The 24,102-nt window shown below is 39.0% G+C and overlaps 1 protein-coding gene across 4 annotated transcripts in view; it reads right to left on the bottom strand.

Moving 5' to 3' along the window:
* Positions 1-24,102, bottom strand: part of CORIN (corin, serine peptidase) — a 254,697-nt gene that overhangs the window by 76,701 nt on the left and 153,894 nt on the right. For 3 of the 4 annotated variants that reach the window (XM_036853182.1, XM_036853179.1, XM_036853181.1), the window contains exons 6-10: positions 19,989-20,102; positions 10,476-10,583; positions 7,888-7,998; positions 5,366-5,482; positions 822-929 (exon numbers count right to left, since the gene is read on the bottom strand). In XM_036853182.1, coding sequence (XP_036709077.1) covers positions 822-929; positions 5,366-5,482; positions 7,888-7,998; positions 10,476-10,583; positions 19,989-20,102 — 558 coding nt within the window. The remainder of the gene's footprint in view (positions 1-821; positions 930-5,365; positions 5,483-7,887; positions 7,999-10,475; positions 10,584-19,988; positions 20,103-24,102) is intronic. The other variant, XM_036853180.1, reaches the window with a different exon arrangement.

The raw sequence follows: 24,102 nt of genomic DNA, 5'->3' as shown, positions 1-24,102 counted from the left end.
CAACCTCCCGGCCTCTCCAGGGGCCTTCACTGCTGGGATCTGTGCTAAGAAGTCATACCTTCTCGTCAACTGAAAGCTGACAGACCTGCTTCTAAATTTCTAAGCCCCAGCTGACAGGGAAGCCAAAAATTAATTCTAAAAAGTGAAAGAAGGGAGTAGAATGTGAAAGCAGAGCCCAGAAGTAAGCAACCATTACTAGAAATCAGTCTTTGGGGGCTTTCCAATTCATTTAAAATTTCCCGAGAGAGTCTTTCTGCTACTCCTGCCCATTCAATCTTCCCCTAATCATTCCTCCTCCTGAAGCCAGTTTGGATACAGCCACCTGTCTACACCATTTGGAGCGAGGTCATTATAGGTCAGCAAAGTTCCTGGAAGGGTGAGAATACATTTTATTACAAGAACAGACCGCCAAAGTTTTATGTGGCTATTTAGATGAACTTCATATTTACTTCTTGGATAAAGTTTCCATTTTTGAAGCTGGGCTTAAAAAAGGAAGAAAGATAGCATTTGCCTGCAGATGGAGCCAAGAAAATAATATATAGGAGCTGACGTTGAGTGGAAAGTCACGGCAATGACATTAAGCAATGGATTTATAGCCCATTCATGATGACACATTTGTTTATGATTTAAGTTAATTAAGACCATTTTGCTTCTTTTCTGCTACCACATGCAACCTTTAAAAAAGAAAGAGAAATATATATATACATATACATATTTTGGAGGGATTCCACACTTCAGCATTTTAATGTCAATGCAAAAGGATAAAACTGAATGCACAGCCTGACGTGGTGATTGCATTTGTCAGCAGCAACTGTACTTACTACAGTTATTCAGCCTGTTGCTGGGATCACAAAGAGAGGTACCGCCACATGAATCAAGGCAGGAACTGTAGAGGCATCTTTGATCTCCTTCTTGACACGGAGTCTGACCTACAGAGGGGGTAAAAGCACATTTACTTTCATCAGCATCTATAAATTCCATGCACTAGGATCTGAAGGATCCAGAACCGAGGAAGGAAACAACTTTAATTTCCTTCCAAATTCTCCAAAAATTCTGAACACATGTTGAGATTCTGTAGGAATAAAGAACTAAGAGGCAACCCATCCTTCAAAAAATCAGCTGTTGCTGCTTTTAATGGAAAAGAGAGCATCTTATATTTACATGGGTGCATGGAGTTGATGACAAAAGAAAATTCAAGTGATTTGAGGGAAAGGCCAATATTTTTAAGACTCATTTGATCCCAACTCTAGTCTTCCCTCTAAGGAAAATGCTTTCCTTAATAATAAATAAGGCATCGACATCAATACAATAAGGATACTTTATCATGGCATAAGTCTTAAGCAGCTGTTATCCACATTTTCTGTGTCCTTGCACTGGCCTAGCTGCAATGACCTGAGAATTGGGTTTCTTGTTTCCAAATGGATGACAACAGTAATATCAACCTAATGGCTTTTCCTTAAGGTATGTGGAGAGGAAACCACTTTTCCCATGGATTTCCTGGTCATTTGTAGATTAAATGGATAAGGTAATAAATTACTGCCTGTTCTCTTTCTAGCTCGCCCCCATTATAGTCAATTACTCAGACACGTCACGTGGAACCTAGAAAATCTTGCAAGGCAGTTTTAAATATAAATAACAGTATGGGTATACATACAATCATTCTTATCTAAGACAATATTTATTATACTGGACTTTCTTATCTATAATTCTAAGACTTATAAGACTTATCTATAATCTTATCCATAATTCTAAATATAATATTTATTATTCTGGACTCTTTCTCCCTTCCAGTACCATTAATGAACAACACTATATACCACAGCCTTGCATAAAATAGATATCACTCCTTTTTTTTTTTTTAATGTTAGCAGGTCAAACATTTTTTTGCAAGGTAAGCCAGGATAAGTTCCATGAATTTAGTCTCTTGAAGAAATTTTATTAAGACAGCATGCATTCATTATTTCAGCCGATATTAAGTGCCCACTATGTGACAACTTATGTGACCAGCTAGGCACTGAGCATTAAAAGACAGAAAACCCTGATAATTGCTACCCTAATCAGGGATATCGTCATGAACGGAATCTTGCAATGCTATGTGATCACTGCTCCACTGAAGGTACATGTAAAAAGCAGCAAAAGCAAACTACAACAGTAAGAGTAAAGCTTCTCAAAGGAGTTTTTCAGGCAGATGGGGTAAGCTGGGATAAGAGGGAAGGATGGGTTTCCCAAGCAGACAGCAGGATATGCAAAGGCCTGGAGTAAAAAGTACACAGGCTGGAGTCACTGGAGGTTAAGGGAGACTAAACAGGAAGGTTGAGAGTGAGGCTGAGGCTTGTCACGGCCTAAATCTTGAATAGGGCCCCAAGTCCCGGCAGAAGCAGTCCCAGACCCCCTCGCAGCCTGGTTGAGCAGATCCAGCCTTCGATCACTGCTGACACTTGTAACTCGCTCCCCTTTCACTCTCAGCTCGCCAAACGCAGTGGCCTTCTCCCACTACTCTAAGCTACCTTGGTCCTTCCTGCCACCTCGGTGCCTTTGGCCAAGCGGTTCCCTGTGTCTAAAAATTCCTTCTCCAGTCCCACTCTCCTTTGCTAATTCCATTCATTCTTCAGATTGTGGCTCCTGCAGCTCCATCTCAGGGAAGCTTCCCAGAGGCCCTTTACCAGGACATGCATCCAATACATGGCATCCTAGCACCTTGAATTTCCCTCCTGGCCTATGTCACACCCCAGTTAGACAAGGACCAGCACAATTACTTGTATCGGCTTATCTCTCCTGGAGCCTGCCAGCCCCATCAGCAGTTTCACCACTAAATTCCCAGCACCACAATATACTTTTATTATACTGAATTCATTAGAGTGGATAAAGATGCTACGATTTTACTTTGTGATCCATTTTATCACGTGACTTTCTAACATCTCACACATGTAAGGAAGTATTTACAAATCCTGCCACGGCATAGTAAAAAATCCAAAATTATTTCAAACAGCATTGAATTATGCAGAGAGAAAGAACTATTTGATCAAAAGGGAGTTGCCTGGCTGACAGGTACACAATAACTCATGGCTAGAAAGGGATTTTCCTTCTGAATTTTAAAACTGGTAAAATGAAGCGCTCGTTATCTAGTTTTTTATGGACTAAATCTGTGATTAAAACGCTCTCCCTTTAGTTCTGAAATGCGTTTTCATTAAAGCCATCCTAATGATCGATATTCACTATGACAAAGCTAATTTAGTTATAGGTGACCAATCTCATTAGCTGATTTGGAATATACACAGCCTAAGACTTGCTTTCACATAGCAGCCATGTGATAATAACTTACATTTATAGAGTGCTCACCATGTGCCATCTCTATGAAGTAGTTGTCATTATTCTGAGATTACAGACACAGAAACTGAAATGTAACAGGGTTAAGTTACTGGCCTAAAGTCAACCAGGTAGTAGGTGGCAGAGCTGGGTTTGAACCCAGGCAGCTGGGCGGCAACATCCACATTCTTAACAACTAGGCTATGTTGGTAAGAGATAAGGTCACTTATAAGCAAATGTAGTGATTTTTAAGTCAAAGGATATTACCAACCCTGTACTGAGAGATGCTTCTACACAAACTAGGACTTAAAACAATCAGTGTAGAGCTTTCTTTTCTGGCAGAAATAGACACACTTAAAAAACCAACTTATTTACTTTTTCTTTGGGGGTTTCACAGATAATATCAGACTCCTTTTAAAGTGTATTTAAGTATATTGCTTGGAAGGAAAACATAAACAAGACGAAAAGACAACCCTCAGAATGGGAGAAAATATTTGCAAATGAAGCAACTGACAAAGGATTAATCTCCAAAATTTACAAGCAGCTCATGCAGCTCAATATCAAAAAAACAAACAACCCAATCCAAAAATGGGCAGAAGATGTAAATAGACATTTCTCCAAAGAAGATATACAGATTGCCAACAAACACATGAAAGGATGCTCAACATCACAATCATTAGAGAAATGAAAATCAAAACTACAATGAGGTATCACCTCACACCAGTCAGAATGGCCATCATCAAAAAATCTACAAACAATAAATGCTGGAGAGGGTGTGGAGAAAAGGGAACCCTCTTGCACTGTTGGTGGGAATGTAAATTGATACAGCCACTATGGAGAACAGGATGGAGGTTCCTTAAAAAACTAAAAATAGAACTACCATATGACCCAGCAATCCCACTACTGGGCGTATATCCTGAGAAAACCATAATTCAAAAAGAGTCATGTACCACAATGTTCATTGCAGCTCTATTTACAATAGCCAGGACATGGAAGCAACCTAAGTGTCCATCGACAGATGAATGGATAAAGAAGATGTGGCACATATACACAATGGAATATTACTCAGCCATAAAAAGAAATGAAATTGAGTTATTTGTAGTGAGGTGGATGGAGCTAGAGACTGTCATACAGAGTGAAGTAAGTCAGAAAGAGAAAAACAAATACCATATGCTAACACATATATATGGAATCTAAAAAAAAAAAATGGTTCTGAAGAACCTAGGGTCAGGACAGGAATAAAGACGCAGACGTAGAGAAAGGACTTGTGGACACGGGGAGTGGGGGGAAGGGTAAGCTGGGACGAAGTGAGAGAGTGGCATGGACATATATACACTACCAAATGTACAATAGATAGCTAGTGGGAAGCAGCCGCATAGCACAGGGAGATCAGCTCAGTGCTTTGTGACCACCTAGAGGGGTGGCATAGGGAGGGTGGGAGGGAGATGCAAGAGGGAGGAGATATGGGGATATATGTATATGTATAGCTGATTCACTATGTTATAGAGCAGAAACTAACACACCATTGTAAAGCAATTATACTCCAATTAAGATGCTAAAAAAATAAAAAATAAAAATAAAAACCATTCCCTGAAAGCCAAAAAAAAAAAGAAAAAGAAAAAAAGTATATTGCTTGGTAATGTGAGGCATTAAACTGCTTCTCTGCACATGGTTATTTTAAGAAGCCGTTACATTTACTTTCAGAAGCCAGTTCTTTCTAATTGAAATCGAATTGAATTGAATACTATATGCTACACTTTTCTCTTTATAGTGGTGTTTCCCCATAAAACATCTAACTGAATCTGCCCATGCTGTTTAAGTGTTTAACCTCTACTCTTCACCCTTAGGGATGATTTTTCAGTGTAAGTTGCATGAGAGTTACATTTACCATAAGCAAGGGTTTCTGGCTGACCAGAGCTGTGAGGACCAGTGCATTAGGCAATCTGGCATTATTTATATGGGGATCCTTTAAGCTCTAGGTAACTTCCAACTTTTTGCTTTGCTCCCAAGGAAAGGCCCGCCGGTAAGGACCGTTTCCAGGGCTGGAGCACACACTTACCATTGGTGCAACTCTCCTCATCACTTCCGTCCTTACAGTCCTCGTCTCCATCACACTGGAAAGTGCTGGGGATACACTGGCCACTTCTGCATTCCACCAGACCCTGGCTGTGACACGCTAGGAAATGTCAAAATGACATGCATTTTAATTATCTCTACTTCTTTCAGTCTATAGATCACATCAATGATTCCCATTTATCTGGCATCACCAAGAATGAAGTGTTCTAAATATCTGAATGTTCTGCATAAATGAATGAATATATCATTCATTTTGTTCATTCCAAGTATTTTTGGAATGGAAAGTTTCCTTTCAGGAATTTCTCTTCCCTTATTAAACAGCACTCACTAAAAATTTTTTCTTGATCATTGCATGGTGAAAAACAGTATTAATGATGGTAGTAGTTATACTACTAATATAAAAGCTACAATTTATTAAAGCCTTACTATATGGCAATAACTGTGCTAGGAGTATTAGGTGTCTAATCTCAAATCCTCATAACAAATTTGCAAATGGATATTATCGACCTTGTTTAGAATAAGGAAACTGAAGCTTAGAGAGTTTTGTGTTTGCCTCAAAGTCTCAAGGCTGTTAAAAGGTAGGGCCAGAATGTGAAGGCAAGCTTTTCTAACCCAAGCCCCAACATTTCATTCTGCACCAACCTGACCTAATGCACTAATGAAGTGGTATATGTGAAAGACTTGCATAGTACCTACCCCACAATAAACACTTTATTTCAAAACTTGCTTACGACGTCTGACATTTAAAAGGGATGGTCTAGTGGCCATTAACCTTTCAATTTCTGAAGGTTGTCTTAATTTTATCCCTATTGTCTTTTAGAACGTTAGAAACCCATGTATCATATGACCTCGGCCTTCACCAACTTATGGTCTACATACACACATACATACATACACACATACATAAATACATACATGAGCACCAAGTCCTTGCTTTTCCAAGATCCATCAAAATACAGTCCACTCCGTTCCTCTACGTCCACTAAGCAAGGACTCAGGTACTATTCCAGTTCAAACAAGTTCAGGAAAGAAGAAAGCTGGGCATTGCATTTCCTAATTAATTTATGTGGTTTTTCTTATGTCAAAATAAAAACCATGCAACCCACATTTCTAATTTTGCCTCAAGTTATAGGCAGATTAAATAGTCAATCTCATATGTATCAGCTGTTCCTACTTTTATTAGACAGCAAAAGAAGGAATAAAGAGTTTAATTAGTTTGAACTTGCATAAAATGCACCATATTAACTCTTTCAGATCAATATTACTCTCTTTTAACAAATAGCTGCTGCTATTCAATCATTTTATTATCCCCTACTGAGTATACTGTAGTTTCTAGGGAATAAAATATGATCAACCATATTTGATTTTACTAGGAGGTGTGTAATAGCTACCTGAAGACTTTTTTTTTTAATTGAAGGATAGTTGATTTACAATATCATGTTAGTTTCAGGTGTACAGCACAGTGATTCCGTTATATATATATATGTATCTATTCCTTTTCAGATTCTTTCCCCTTATAGATTAGTACAAAATATTGAGTATAGTTCCCTGTGCTATACAGTAGGACCTTGTTGGTTATCTATTTTATATGTAGCAGTGTGTATATGTTAATCCCAACCTCCTAATTTATCCCTCGCCCACCCCCTTTTCCCCTTTGGTAACCATAAGTTTGTTTTCTCTGTCTGTGAGTCTGTTTCCGTTTTGTAAATTAGTTCATTTGTATCATTTTTTTAGATCCCACATATAAGTGATATCATATGATACTTGTCTTTCCTTGTCTAGCTTACTTCACTTAGTATGATCATCTCTAGGTCCATCCATGTTGCTGCAAATGACATTACTTTATTCTTTTTTATGGCTGAGCAATATTCCGTTGTATATATGTGCCACATCTTCTGTATCCATTCGTCTGTTGAGGGACATTTAGGTTGCTGCCATGTCCTGGCTATTGTAAACAGTGCTGCAATGAACACTGGGGTGCATGTGTCTTTTTGAGTTAGAGTTTTCTCCGGATATACTCACCCAGAAATAAGACGGGCTCTAAAGTTACAATATTATTGCACACTCTGTGTAACTCTATGAACACTGAAGGCTCTCTTATCTCTGCCAGTTCTCCCCCGGTTCTCCCACACGTGGTACCTGAGAGCACCTCTGGAGGCTCCCACTTAACTGCTCATATATTGTTTGCAGAAGAAAAGTGCCCCAGTCTCCAGGAAGAACATTCCCTTTGACAAAGTCACAGGTCCAGAAAGGATATTTGTGGACAATGAGAAAGAAAACTGCCACCCGCTTGGCCAGAGCAGCCAAATCAGGCTTGGAGTTTTGGAGAGAGAGATGCGGGAGTCAGTTACACTATGCTGTTACTGCCATCACACCACTCAGTTATTATCTGTATAGGCTAGGACCAAAGTATAAGAATCTGTTTAGATAGTGAACCTTGAGTGCATTTGACTAAACAGGCAGAAGTAGAAAAATAAGCAAAATGAAAACCCTCAGGGCACTCACAGCAATTGACCTCGTCGGACTTATCCCCACAGTCATGGTCACCGTCACACACCCACTCTATGGCAATGCAGCGTCCATCTCCACAGCGATGCCCCTCTGTGGGGTTGCAATCTGGAGGAAACCAAAACTCAGGAGGATGGAGAGAACCAGCATGACAAACACTTAGAACTGTATGGCTTGTGGTTCCAGTAGAAGAGAGTCTGTTCCAATTATTCCAATACCATCGATAACCTTTCTACTCTGGGTCTGGCACCTCCCAGCCAACCATGTGGCCCTCCGGCCACCATCACTACGGGGTAAGACCTGACTGTTTTTCAGATGAATAACAACCGCCCAGCTCTTTTAGGACCCATAGTTTGTTCTGGGTTTTGTTGTGTTTAGTCATTGTTTTCTTTCCTTATGAAAATTTTGTGATTTGGCTCAAATAAACAGAACTGTGATTTGGGTTTCACAATGTAGATAGCTGATTTGATGATTCGTGACAACTCTGTCATGTTTCTAAGTATTGCAACTTATCTCTCTGTGGTAAACTGCGGAGGCAGGTATCTCCTCCTGTCAACTTGCCTGATGCTCAGCTTAGGTTTTCTATTGAACTGTCTAAATATATAACTCATACTTGAAAGAACTGCTGGGTAAGAAATGCAAAATATTTGGGGTTTTTTTTATGATTCTTTTTATCCTGGATTTAATCTCTGTCCCAAACTATATATTCCTGGGGAAAAAGGAGAACTAAGTGATGTTTCTTCTCACAGAGGGCAGAACCTATAGGATTCTTTGATATGAGACATGGAATAACCTTAATATAAACAACCCTTTAAAAGATGTATGTAGATTCATGAATAACAGATTCCATAATGAGGAACTATCATGGACTTCCATTAACAGCACCACTGTCTTTAACAGACCTGTGGAGGGACCATGGATCTTGAAGGATATAGGGGAGCAATTAGGTGAAGAAGATGGAAGACATGGTACAGAGAAAAGAAGAAAGACACAATGGCTGGGATGCATGGGTGGGAACCAGAAGAGCCAGCACATGCTCAGCCTGCTAAAGATGGGCAGCTGGGACACAGAATGGTCTAAGAGGACATCGTGATTATTACCATTAGATAGAAACAAAGTCATCCTAAGAGCACAAACCTCATGATATCCTACTACCTTCAGAGGAACTAGGTTGAGTTGGTAAGACCACTGTCTTTCACACGCCAACTATACACTGGTCCTCTCCACTGACCTATTGAACTACCAAGCTACACTCAATTCCCCCCTCCCTCATTTTTACTCTCTTTTCTCCAGTTATCTTATTGGTAAAAGGAGGAGTTGGAGTAGATAATCTCTAAGGTCCCAAACTATAAATTTTATGATGTATACAATTACAATGGCGTCTCATTCTTTGTGTCCCGAGACTACTCAATCCCAGAAGATAATCCATATCTATCTAGTGACCCGTGCGATGTTTTGCACATACGTACATTTTCCAACATTCTTATGGATGCAGTGAGGGGCAGCTACACAGGTGCTTCTAGAAACTACTGAGTTTCCCAGCATGGGGCCATTTCTGACATTCACCACTCCTCCGAGGCATTCCCCTGATCCTCCCCCAGCATTTCTTTTGATATTCTCTAATGCTGAATATTATTTCACATCATTTGCCCAGTGTCCTGCCTCACCTCACCCTTCTGTTCATATTAGAAAGTTCTTCTGTCACTCAATAAAATACTACCTAAAAAAAAAATTCAAAAGCTAATCACACATTCAGAAAGGTAAATAAGCAAGAAGAATTTTGCTGGTTTTAATTCATGAGAGGGCATTCAGAATTGAACTCGGCTCTTTTAAAGGTAGGGTCATTCTTTTTTTTTTTAATTGAGATATAACTGACATATAGTGTTGTATAAGTTTATGCTAAATAAGATAAGCCAGAAAAAGAAAGACAAATACTGTGTGGTATCACTAACATGTGGAATCTAAAAAATCTGATTTTGTTCAAACAGAGTGTAGACTGCTGGTTACCAGGGGCTGGGAGGGTGAGGAATCGGGAAGATGCTGTTTACAGGTACAAATGTGAAACTAGTAGGTAGGTTCCTTCTTTAAAAGTTAAGATCAGTTTTTGTACATAAAACAAATGCACCCTTCTAACCTTCGTTATCCCCATTGCAGAAGTTGCCCCTGTAGTGTGTGGCAATCAAATAAAGGAGGGGTCTTTGGTTATACATAATAAGGGGATCAGGAACAGAAAATACATCTGTCTGCAAAGTTTTGCTCAAGAACTCAAAATCTAAGCATGAGCCACCGGCTCCAACCAGAGAAGAAACCAAACATTTTCAAAGAGAAAAAAAAAAGTTAACTACCATTTCTACTCCACATCTTTAGCATTTCCTTAGTATGACTTTTTGTAAGAAATCTTACATTTACACATCAGACATGACTGAGACTAATAATTTAAAAAACTTCCTCTTTCTGAAAATTAAGAAACCAATCATTTTGTAATTTCACCCACTAATCACATTAACAAACAATGAGCTACAAGTTCTTGATTATCAATTTCTGCAGTGTTAAATGAAAACCTTCAGGGAAATAATGCAACTTACCACAGTTCTGCTCATCACTCAGATCCCCACAGTCATCATATCCATCACATACCAGGCTATAATTAAGGCACTTGCCCGTGTGACAGTGAAACAGATTCTCGCTGCAATCTGAAAATAAGAGAAGCCACTGATGGGTCATTAGAGCAGAACAGGATGTTACAGTAGTAGTTTATATAACAAAAGCATATCATGGGAGGGAAATCATAATGGTAACCTGGTCCACATCTATGCTTTTACAGGTGAGGAGACTGTGGTGCAGAGATCTAATGACTTGCTCAAGGTCACCTAACAAGTTACTGAAGAACCACGACTAGGACCCTCTGGCTCCCAAGACAATGCTTTTATCACTTCCTGACAGTATTTATCTGAGTTCCGCTTTATGACACCTGAAAGCTCCTTTAGAGTCAAATATGAGAAAAGACATTCTCAACTCACCATAGTTCCTAATGAAGTTCATGTTCATACAGAATGAATACTTAATAGAGGGTGAGTAGTTATTTCTTAAAAATGTTTCCTTTAAAATGAAAGTCTAGTTTTTGTCAATGGTAAGCATAAACATAACGAAGAGAAAAAGTCATTTAGATTACAGAGTCATTACTTACTTTCACATCACTTAAGTCAATTGAATGTTTCACAGCATGACCCTCAAATAAACAGTACTGTCCTAGATTATGGTGCCAAGATAAGAATAAGTGATATATAACCTCAGGAAGCTTATAGTTTAATGTTGGAATAAACATCATGCAAGGAAATTTTAGTAAGAAGATAGGTCTTGTTCTTGGGTAAACCAGAACTCCTATCCTGGTTCTATCATCTATTAGCTGTGGGAATTTGAGTGTATTAGTTACAATTTATAAGTCTGTAAACTTATTTTTGAAATTAGGATAAGAGCAATTATTTAAAGAGTTTAGGGGAAGGTATAAATAATAAATTAATGTAAGTTTCCAAGACAATTAAATGGGAAAAGAATACTCTTCAACAAATGGTGTTGGGACAACTGGATTTCAAATATGCAAAAATGAACTCTGACCTTTACCTCAAACCATACACAAAAATTATCTCAAAATGGATTCTAGACTTCAATGTAAGAGCTAAAATTATGAAGCTTCTAGGAAAAAACATAGGAAAAAAATCTTCGTGACCTTGAGGAGGGCAAAGAATTCTTCGATATAACAACAAAACACAAGCTTAAAAGAAAAAAATAATAAATGGTTATCCATTAAAATTAAACATATTTGTGCTTCCAAAGATACTATTTAAAAATGAAAAGAGAAGCCATATACTGGAAAAAAATATTTTCAAAGCATGTATCTGATAAAGGACTTATATCCAAAATATATATAGACCTCTTACAGTCAATAATAAGACAAACAATCCAATTACAAGGAAGCAAAAATCTTGCATAGAAAGTCTTCATAAAGACATATGAATGGCTGATAAGCACAAGAAAAGGTGCTCAATATAATCATTAAGGAAATGCAAGTAAAACCACAATAAGATACTATTACATATCCCCTAAAATAGTTATAATAGATAAGACAGATAATGCCAAATACTGACAAGGATTTTAAGAAACTGAAACTCTCATATATAGTTGGTGGGGATGTAAAATAATAATGCCACTTTGGAAAGCAGTTTGGCTGCTTCTTATAAACTTAACTATAACCTTATCATGTGATTCATGAATTCCACACTTAGAAAGCTACCCAAGAGAAGTGAAACATATATCCACACAAAGACTTGTATGTGAATGTTTACAGCAGCATCATCCATAATAGCCAAAGACTGGAAACAATCTAAATGCTCAACGACTGGTAAATGGATAAGCGAAATGTAGTATATTCATACAATGGGATACTATTCACCAATTAAAAGTATCAAACTACTGATACATGTGACAGCATAGATGAAGCTCAGAAACATTATGCTAAGTGAAAGAAACCAGATACAAAGACTACGTATTATGCAACCAATTTATGAAGTTCCTGGAAAAGGCAAACTTACAGAGACAGATGTCAGAGCAGTGGTTATCTACGGCTGGAGATGTGGGAGTGGGGACTGACTGCAAATAGGTAGAAGGAAAGTGTGGGGAGAGATGAAAAAGTTCTAGAAGTAGATTGTGGTGATGGTTGCACAATTCTATAAATTTACTAAAAATCAATGGGTTAATTTTACAGTATGTAAATTACACCTCAATAAAGCTGTAAAAATGTTTAAAATACATGTAAAGCCTGCATGTAATAGAAACTAGATTTCTTAAATGTATTATTTTTTCCCTTATTTAAGGTGAATTAAGTTCGAAAATAGATTCGTAAGGCTGGAGAGGGATCATGGAAGATGAGCAGGATTTTAGTAGAGTGGATGGAATGAAAACTTCAGCAGGTTTCAAATAGAGGCAATAGCAAGAACAAAGGAAAGAGGTGAGAAATGGAGGCACGTGTGAGGATCAGTCTGCTTGGCTGATAAAGACCAAGAATCTAATGGTCAACAGTCCAGTCTCCTGAATTACAGCTAACTGTTCCTCCTCAAGCAGACGTCTGCATCTCATACAACTGGTGATGGGTGCCTCTTTACTATAAACATCCCAAACAATTTATTATCAGAAGTCTTGGGCAAAGGGACTTCCCTGGTGGTGCAGTGGTTAAGAATCCGCCTGCCAATGCAGGGGACACGGGTACGATCCCTGGTCCGGGAAGATCCCACATGCCATGGAGGAACTAAGCCCGTGCGCCACAACTACTGAGCCTGCGCTCTAGAGCCCGCGAGCCACAACTACTGAGCCCACGCGCCACAACTACTGAAGCCTACGTGCCTAGAGCCCGTGCTCCGCAACAAGAGAAGCCACCGCAATGAGAAGCCTGCTCACTGCAACAAAGAGTAGTCCCCGCTCGCCGCAACTAGAGAAAGCCTGTGAGCAGCAATGAAGACCCAACGCAGCCAAAAATAAATAAAGAAATAAATAAATTTATAAAAAAACGTCTTGGGCATTGATCAGTGAAACTGTTAGCCACATCAAAATATTATACTTGTTATTCACATGACTCATCAACTTCTCTTTCAAAGAGCATTCTTCTAAAAAAAAGTTACTTAAATACTCTTAGAATCACATCATTTTAGAAATGGAATGGGCCTTAGAGATCATCTGTTCAGAGCCATCATTAAGAGGGTGTGTGTATGTGTACATACACACACACGTGCGTACACATATGCTCATATTTATACACATACAGAACTTTGTAAGTACTTTCAATTTTTCATTTCCTCTGGGACAACCATCATAAGGGAAAATACAAGGACTAAAAAGAGATCCCAGTTTTCACCTTGACCATACTATTTCCTCCCATTCAACAGAGGGCACTAACTTCCCACCCTGCACCCCACTGCTGCCACACACACACACACACACATACACACACAGAGGCTGAGTCAAGAAAGGTTATGATTCTGGTTCTCCTGCCCACTGAGCAGGGTTGGGGAATTTGTGCATCAAGATATATACATTTCCTCGGGAAGTTTTAAAAGATCTTTCTGATTTTCATTTTCATCTCTTGTGAGAAGTTTTGAATCGGCATGCTAGAATCAGCAGTACCAGGGTCCTCACCGTGACCATCAGTGCAGAAGTACTTACATTACCTGAAGGAGGAGACAGGGTGGAGGGGTGACAGATTTTAAACCATACGAATTAATTTTTTTAAGAAGTACACTTCATTTTTTTGATGATAGGACTGGGAAATCAAATATTCCTTTCAGAATCTGATTAACCTGAGAACACACTGAAAATTTCCAGAGTGGCCCCTCTGTGTGGCCTATTCTGGGATCCCCGGTAATTCATAATAAAGCACCTCATTGGACATACTTTGTAAATTAACGCTGTCACTTATTAACTTATTTCATAAATGAAGATGATTCAAACATTTTTTTAAAATTCCTCATTATTCACACAGGTGCAGATGCAACTTTCCACTGTTATGACTTTCTTGGTTAGATGCCATTTTCCGGTTAGATACAAAACTAGCTGCATTTGGAAAACAACTATTGCCTCCCTAAGGTCTGTGTAATTAGTAAACACACAAAACCTTAACCAAAGGCACTGCACACCCAGAAATACACAGCACATAGCAAAGATCACAGTGCCTCCTTTTATTGGAATAAATGTTTATTTGAACTGAAAAGAGATGTTGTCAGTGTAATTTGGGGCCAACGATCAAAACTTGCAAAAGCTGCTTGCTGTGATTTTCTCGCTCAATACAAGCATAATTTTGTGTAACCTAAGGTAGGTGTTTTTCTAGATACAGATCTTTTTTTCTGAATGAGAGCTTGATACAAAATGTTACTTCTGAAGTTCTTGTTTGTTAATATTTATTTCAGTCTCGCATCACAATGATTAAATTTTATCCCTCAAAATTGTCATTAAATGAAAGGGGAGAGCTAAGGAACAGAAAGCCTTTTATCACGAGCCTCAATCAGTTGGCTCAGTCTCTATGAGTCTATAAACATAATCATGCTGCCTCAACTCAGGATACGAGTATGGATGCTCAATTTCCATCCCGAAACGCCCTCGTTCTGAGACGACCAAAGCGGTTAACCAGTTTGCCCACAGTTGCCCAGATTATTACAGTGACCCGGGCTTCTTGACCTCCTGGGTTTTTTTCACCTATTGACTTCTAGCTCCAAAGCAGGATTTCTCAACTGCAGTACTGCTGACCTTTGGGGCTGGGTGACTCTTTGCTGCGGGGAGCTACCCTGTGCCTCGTGCCTCGTATGATGTTCATCAACATTCCCAGCCACTGCCCACTAAATGCCAGTAGCACCCCCTCCAACCTCCGCAGTGGTGACAATCAAACAGGTCTCCATACATTGCAGAACACCCCCCAGGAGTAATACTGCCCCCAGTTGAGAGCTACTGTTCTGGAATATCCAAACATCACTTCAGTCCAAGGCCAGTTCTAATCCTGTCTTTTCCATCAGGTCTCTCCACACCAAGCTGGCAACCAGTAATCCGCACTCTTCTCTACTCACAGGACCTTTTTGTTTACACAATCTTCTTTTGCTCGGTGACATCTATTATATTGTTCTAAAACACTATGTTTAATGATCTCTATTTTTATATGCCATTTCCCTGATTAGATTAAAAGTGTCATGAAGCAAGAAACCATGTCTTAACAGTCTCTACATTTACTAGGTATCTAGAACATGCTTCACACATAGTGGGAACTCAAGATTATTCAATAATTTGATTGATTCCGCATAATCAGACTGCCACTAAACAGAAGTGAATCTTCCAGACATCTGAAGCTTCCTCCATCGGCGTAGAATGAAATACTTTTATTTTTATTAATGTGGTGGAACTCTTTCTAGTATTTACTTGCACCCCATCTTAGTAAAGAAACTATGGTAGGTACAGTCATTTTTGATGACTCGGAAACATTATTTGGAATATCAGTGTTTATTTTGTGCTGTTTGGGTGGCCTCCTTTCTACATAGCTTCATGGGGTGCTGCTTTTAAAACCGTTGTGCATATGTAGTATTTGTCTCCTCTACAATGTATCACCTGACCTTTGGTGGGGCAGGGGTGGGAGCAGTGTTGGGAGGAGGGAGGGCGTGGAGAATAAGATCACAGCCACAATCACAACCACAAATCCTAATGTCCTTTGAGAGTTACTGCATGCCAGGCAGTGGTCTCTGTGCTTGACATCCAGTGATTCATTATTCTGCCCAACAATTCTAGAGATAGTTACTATTACTTATTGTCTCCATATTACTGATAAGGACACTGAGGCCCAGAGAGACTGAGTAACTTTCCACGTTCACAGAGGCAGGAAATGATAAAGAAGAAATAGGAAGACAGGCAGCCTGACTCAAGACCTTATAATATTAATTACTACACTGTGTGGTAATTAGTAGAACCAATTATACTAACTAGGATAATTAGTTAACTCAGTATAATTAGTTCACCACAGTCCTCAAAAATAAATCAACCAGTGTTACCCCAAATTCAGAGCAAATGACTTCCAAAAGTATTTGACAGAGGTTTATGTGGCACAAAGTACGGGGACTTTGTGGCAGCTATTTTCCCTGTGACAACCATTTTCCTGGAGGCTTTCTCATTCATTTGCTAAGCACCTGCTCTGTACCAGACACTGTCCTAGAGCTGGTTATAGAATCAAAAGATCATAGAATGTTAGCAGCAAAAGAGACACCAGACACTCTCTAGGGCAGTGGTTTCAAATCTGGTTGCACACGAGAATCACTGGGGGAGTTTTACAAAGGCACTGCTGCCTGGGCACCCCCTCCAGACCAATGGAATTAGAATCCCCGCAGGTGGGGCTTCCTGGAGATGCAATTGTGCTGCCAGCCTTGATGACAAGGAAAACCTGGAGAAGTAGCCTGCCTCGAGCTACAGAGCTAGAAATTAAAAAAAAAAAAAAAACCTTAATCTTCAAAAATCTTTTCGCTATACCACTAAAATTGCTCTAGGTGGTTAGAAATCGGTCCATTTTACTGATTAGGAAGAGACTGATAAACATGGCAAAATGAGTTGCCGGGGGAGGTTCAGTAAGCAGGCCCAGATACCTGGAGAGCCCCTGTAAAAGACAATAATCTCCCTCAGCATAATAGAGCATCCAAACTAAACATTTTCCTGTCTTATGAATGATCGGAGTACAATCATTCACCAAATTCGCACTTTTATGGACATGGGCAAGTCAAAGGCAGCACAGTTTAGAGAAAACAGTTAGATTTGGACCCATTCAGGAGGGGGTTCAAATCTAGCACTTTGAGCCACTGGCAAATTCATTCATGGCCATGAGCCTCCGCTCTGCATCTGAATAAAAAGGAATAATACTTCGTTTGCTGAAAATTCCATCAAATCATGTAGGTAAATGCTTCTAGTACAGTTGATTAGGGAACTCACAAATAGCAAATCCCTTCCCTTCCTTCCTTGGAAGGCAATCCTCCTCCTGTACCCGCCAAGACCCTCAGAACGTGGCAAATCCTTGTACTCCCACTGGGAAGCCCAGCAAAGTTTCCTTCTCCCCGCAGGAGTATCTGTGGGTTGCATTCCAGCTCTGATCTGTATCCACGCCCTAATTCAGACTTAACACTATTCCTTCACTGCAGGGTGGTGACAACAGGAGGGTGGCACCTTCTATAAACATGAGTGCTGAAATGCCACAAGCACTGAATGTTAAAGCTCAGAGGCAGATGTCCTTGTAAGGTCAGGAACAATTGCATGCAAAGCTCTCAATGTCCAACTAAGCATTTTCATAGACAAGTATTCTGAAGGGATGTATTTCCTCAACAAACTAAGCCAAATGGTTTTTGAAGTGTGGTTATGAAGAAGGCCCATGTCTTAATAAACTCTTGCACTCTTAGGATATTGCTGAATACCTTGCAGAATAATAATACTACCTTCTTTGTTCAGTCACTGACTAGGAAAATTTACTCCTTCAAATTCAGTTTCAACAAATGCAGCAGAAATCTCTTACTGTTTAAAGTGCAATGCTCAGTGTAGTGGAGGAACATAATCATGAAGCCAGTGTTAGCCCAGCACTGGGGGTAGAGGCACACGCAGAATTTGAATATGACATAACATGGGCCATAATTGGGAGATAAACAAGAGATTCCACTGTAACTCCCATTACTGTATATAATTCTACTGAACCACTTAAAATCCCTACTGTAGGTGCTTTACACAATATTTGTACCCAAGTCCACAGCAATACTCCCTACTATAAATGAACATCCTAAAAAAATGTTTTTCATGTACAATCACATGCCATAGGTTTTTCTGAAGAGAGAATTCCAAATTATAAAAACAAATATCTTAGTGAAAACATATCCAAAAAATATGGTGGCTTAACTGAAATTCTACAGGATGCTAGATATTATGCAAAATAAATAAATGCACGAATAAATAAATAAATTAATTAATTAAAGGTGAGGGTATATATAAACAAATAATTTTGAGGAAATACCAAGTCAAGATAAAATTAATGTGTTTTTTTTTTTAACTGTGGGATTTATCAGAACCTTTAATGAACGAATATGTATTGTAGCTCTCTAAGAAGTAGATCTGATAGACAGCATTTCTCAAACTTATTTTTTTCCCAAGCATTTTTCAAGACTCAGGTACTATGGGACACCAGTTTGGGAAACACTGACCCTAAATATTACCATAATATACTGTCTTTCAAAACTTATGGTAAATAAGCATCCTAACCCTTCATATGGAGAAGAGTTGGTCCACCTGGCAAACACACCAGAGGAATCTTTCAACTCAGGTGAGCAACTGAGATGAGCCCTTATAAAGCCTTGGTAACCCCTACAGGGAATAAAACACAGCTTTTCCCACAGTAACTATTGCTGGTCATATAACCATTAGAAAGCAATTTGAACACCATTGCATATGGTCCTGTTTCGGATGCAGACCCTGCAATGTATTCTTGAGGCTAATTTTTCCTTTTTATCTGTTGCATGATTGCAAATCAATTTGAGAACTGAATATAAATCTGATATGGAGTGAATGTCTGTGTCTGCCCAAAATTTGTATGTTGAAGCCCTAGACCCCAAACATGACTGTATTTGGAGACAGGGCCTGTGAGGAGGTGATAAAGGTCATAAGGGTGGGACCCTAACGGAATAGGGCTCATACCCTTGTAAGAAGAGGAAGAGACAGCAGAGCTCTCTCTCCTCCCCTCTCCCTTCGCCTCTCCAAAGAGGTTATGTGAACACACAGGCAGATGGCAGCTGCCTGCAAGCCAGGAACAGAATTCTCACCAGAAACTGACCCTGTTGGACCTTCATCTTGGACTTTCCAGCCTCCAGAACTGTGAGAAGATACATTTCTGCTGTTTAAGGCACCCAGCCTGTGGTATTTTGTAAGGCAGCCCGAGCAGACAAATACGATATTGGACAAACCACCGTTTTAGTCAAAATGACTGATCCAATCAATGGTAAGTAAATTGAGGATATTTAAGGCTGAATCTACCAATCCATGGATACAAAACAGTCCTTGCCATCACTCTCTCCAGATTTAGAGGAAGCATTAACGAACAAAAGATTTTGCATCTTCTGTGTCACCACTGTTAAAAATCATGAGGGTAAAAAATTTTCCTATTAAAAATATTCTTTTTCTAAAAAAGTTGACCTTTATACTCAAAGCTTTAAAGACAAAAACAAAAACCCTCACCCAAACAAAATAAACAGAAAGCCCTTTTCCCAATTTTAAGATACTTTAAGCAGAAACACTTCAGTCCCTGATCTGTTCCAACGCACATCTAGCTGTCGAGTTCCTAATGAAATCAGGCCTTTGGAAGGTGTGCAAACACGCAGCTGTCACACGGAGTGAGGGAAGATAAACACATTTGCTCACTTAAGAAAAGCAAACTAAAAGAAGTCCACCCAAGTGCCGGGTGGTTGTCAGTACTGGACAATGGAACGGCGCTGGTTTCCAGGCCCCTGAATGGAATCCCTGTCCCCCCCCAGACAAACCCCACACAGCCTGTCACATACTGCAATGAGTCTCGTCACTCCAGTCGCCACAGTCGTTGTAGCCATTACACAGCAGTTTCCTGGGGACACAGATGCCACTGGCACACAGAAAGTTCTCACCCCCTCCGCAGAGCACTGAAAAAAAGGGCAGAAAAACAATGCCAAAATAAATAAGAGGTGTGGTTTTTTTCCCCTTTTAAAATTAGGAGAAATAAAGGACAGAAAGAAAACCTTCCCTTGCTATTCAACAGATGTGCTTCCCAATTCCCTCAGTTTCATTATCACCAATTTTTCTCTGACCTTCTAGAACATTAATTGTAAAATTACCTGGAAAGACTACAAAGAGTGTTTGCCTGAGAAAAGCAAAAGGAAATTCACCAGTGGGTTTTCACAGCACAAGACAGCAGCCTCGTCAATTGCACAACTTAGGTGGGGAAAAAATACCAGATGGGAGTATTTTTCTTAATAACAGAAAATTATTTCAAAGTGAAATGTTATTTATTGAACAAACATTAAAAAAAAAAACACAAAAACCCTCTCTTTCTACACCGCTGCTCAATGTCCTGCAGAGAAAGGTACAGTTACGAATAGTTGATACATGCTTGAACACAGGCTTAGAGACCCCATGCCTTGTATTTGAAATATATTTATTTACTTGCTTTAATAAAAATGCCAGTTAAAAATGTCAGGGTCTATTTTGGCATAAGGAATGTGAAACAACATTAGCTAATAATATTTTCATTCTTTTCCTTAACACGGTTGCATTTTAGTATTCTTTGCTTTAAGTATTACAGTGTTCTTTTTCTTCTCAAAATTCAACAAATATTCAATTGTCTCAAAATTACATCAGACACAGAATGTAAGAGAAGAAGCTAGAAAGATTTTTCTAAGGGAAACCATTAATGAAAGGATGTCAATTCAACAAAATGGGTTTTAAAATACACTTCAATATGTGGTAATATGCATCAAATGTTTTTTAAATGTGTAAACCTTTGACCCAGAAATCTTATTTCTGCTCTTCATACAAAGGAAATGATTATGAATAAGTGCAAAATTTAATATTTAAGGATATTCATACCATCATGGTTTATCACAAGGAAACTATGAAATAACAACTATGCAATAATAGGAGACTGGTTAAATAAATTTTGATAGCTCCATAATAAGGAATACTGTTATAGCCATTGAAAATTATATTGTAAAAAATAATGTCCTGGGCCAAAGTTCAAGATAATTTAAGTGTAAAAACACCATTTGGGGGACTTCCCTGGTGGAGCAATGGTTAAGAATCCGTCTGCCAATGCAGGGGACGCGGGTCCGATCCCTGGTCCGGGAAGATCCCACATGCTGCAGAGCAACTAGTCTGTGTGCCACAACTACTGACCCTGCGCTCTAGAGCCCGTGAGCCACAACTACTGAGCCCCCATGCCACAACTACTGAAGCCCGTGCGCCTAGAGACCGTGCTCCGCAACAAGAGAATCCACTGCAATGAGAAGCCCGTGCACCGCAACGAAGAGTAGCCCCCGCTCGCCGCAACTAGAGAAAGCCCATGTGCAGCAATAAAGACCCAACACAGCCATAAATAAATAAATAAATAAATAATTTTTTTTTAAGTTAAAAAAATAAAAAAATTTAAAAACAGCATTTGGTTCTGAAAAAGCATAATACAATCTGGCCTAGAAGGAAGCATATCTAAGGTTACTATGATTATCCCTGGTATTGGGATTGAAAGTAATTTTTATTTTCTTCATTGCATTTTACTCTGTATTTTACAAGTGTTCTTATAATGATCATGTCTTACTTTTATAATCAGAAAAAAAAAAAAAACAACTAACTTTTTTCATGAGTTCCCAATTCAGAGTAACGGTAAATAAATATAACCCTCCCGAAACTTGTTTGTGTAACTCTCTGTCTCCCTGCCACAAAAGTTAGTGGGATCAGCCTTGTGGTCTCCTACTGGTCACTGTCACCACCCTCCTGAACCGTGCTCCTTGATGAGATGAACCTTGTTGTCTAACTAAAGGGAACCAGGAAGCATGGAGCATTTAACTCAGAAGCTGAAATGCAGAAAAGTTCAGACTGAACATTCCAGGCAGTAAGGTCCATGCCACTCATATGCCCCGTGTTCCCCAGCAGAGTGGCTGGCACTCAGGAGGTTCTTAATTAATGGGAAAAAGTCACCTCCATCTCAATGGGGCACAATATATTGCCACAAGGCAAAAGAAAATATGCAATTGACGGATTATTTTCCAATGCTATCAAGGAATCAGTTTCGATTTGCTGAACATTAAGTACTAGTCAATCTGGTATGTTTCTTCTGATGCTAATTCATGTGTAACCTTCACAATATCAACAATGAAAGTCTGGTTTTCCATTATATCCCATGATTTCTGTACCAATACAAATGGCATCTACGGATTTCAACTGCCAAGACATGAAACATGCTGATGTTTTGTATAGTCTTGGATTCGGCGCAGGACTGTACTCCTATAGCTACAGACAGAGACTCCTAAAGGGTATACAGGAAACCAGATATAAAATGAAAAACCAAAACATTAAAGATTTTACCGGCCAGTCTATACAATAGCCTCTCTGTAGGGTTAAGAGAAAATTTTCAAGGAATAAGTGTTTATCCTATTGTGAGATTGTTTCTGCATTATAGTAGAGAGTGCAGAAATTCCATCTGCCTGCATTTCAGCAGCTGCAATGCCTCAGAAGAATTATTGCATTCCTTACATTATGGCTCTGATGAGTCCTTGGGAAATGTAGCTGAAAGCTCAACATTAAATAGCTAACATCTAGGTTTCATCTTTAAGAACCTATATATTTTACTCCAATAAAGCCATTCTTGTGTATGGTTATATCAAACCTGGATCAAATTTAAAATATGGCATTGCTTGCATTGTTTTGATTATCGATATCCTGTGTCTTTGCTGATGCATCAGAAACTGACTTTTTTTGTGTGGTTTCCCAGTTGGAGATGTGGCTGCCCATGGTTTTAGGACATTGAAAATTGTTTCTTTCTTCTTATTCTTTGTTTGCAAGTTCTTTGGACATTCATAGTTTCATTAATCAATACTATTTTTGTACAATCAGGATAACTTTGTACATTCTCTTCCTGTTTGATTTCTTCCTAACCTGTATTCAGAATCTCCACTATTATTTGTGAAAAACTGTTCAACTAGCAAAGCATTTCAGACATATCTCATTTACAATTTCCAAAGAGCCCCATAAAGTACACAGGTAAGAATTCTATCACAACTTCCTTGGGGTAAGTGATAGTTTACAAATAGAGGAACTAGAGTATCATGTGGTTAAGACAGCATCTACCCAAAGCCATGGAGTTAGGAAAAGGTGAAAACCACCCCAGAATCGTGAGGTCCGGGCTCCAGGTCTAATCCTCCACACCATACCCACTCCCCATTTCTAGTACACAGCCAGTTGATGGGCGCTGAGTTCAAGGGTACCAGGTTCAGGTAAAAGTTCAAACTTGCCTTTATTTTTCTCTCTAAACGAAAGATAAACGTCTGTCCTCAGGTGAACTGGACCAGATGAGATGACATTTTTGTGAGCTCTCGGTTTTTGGAGAACACACTGAGAGAGCTCTTAACAAGTTTCTGGAGAGATTTTTCAACCATAATTCACTGTCTTATAACAATCATCTTCCAATAGCCTTTAGACTGAGCCCTTAAGATGACGAAGGGAGATTCCCTGAGGTGAAGTCATGCTATACAGTCTTGACACCATTTCCACTAACATCATCTATAACTCTAAGAGGTATATATTGGACTTTAAATCAATGGCAATGACTTTACAAGATTCTTTCATTGATTGAATGAATGTTTACTATCTATTATGTGCTGGGCATTACTGTAGCAGTAATTACAGATACAGCAGTAAAGAAAACAAAACTACTTCCCCACCTTCACGTAGCATGTATTCTACCGATCATCATCTGATAAAGATACTTTTACTAACTAAAGATGCTTCACCACCAAAGTTACCTACATTTATACATGTGACAATTAATTAATATTAACACAATGACAGCAGTATACAAAGACTTATTGCCTAAGATACTGGTTTACATGTCCAAATGATGAGGACAATTATGAATCACCTGGACTTCTGAAT

Source organism: Balaenoptera musculus, chromosome 5 (genome assembly GCF_009873245.2).
Source record: "Balaenoptera musculus isolate JJ_BM4_2016_0621 chromosome 5, mBalMus1.pri.v3, whole genome shotgun sequence".
NCBI classification, from domain to species: Eukaryota; Metazoa; Chordata; class Mammalia; order Artiodactyla; family Balaenopteridae; genus Balaenoptera; species Balaenoptera musculus.
The sequence above is the reverse complement of the archived record's forward strand: the minus strand, read 5'-3'. Positions and strand labels throughout refer to the sequence as shown.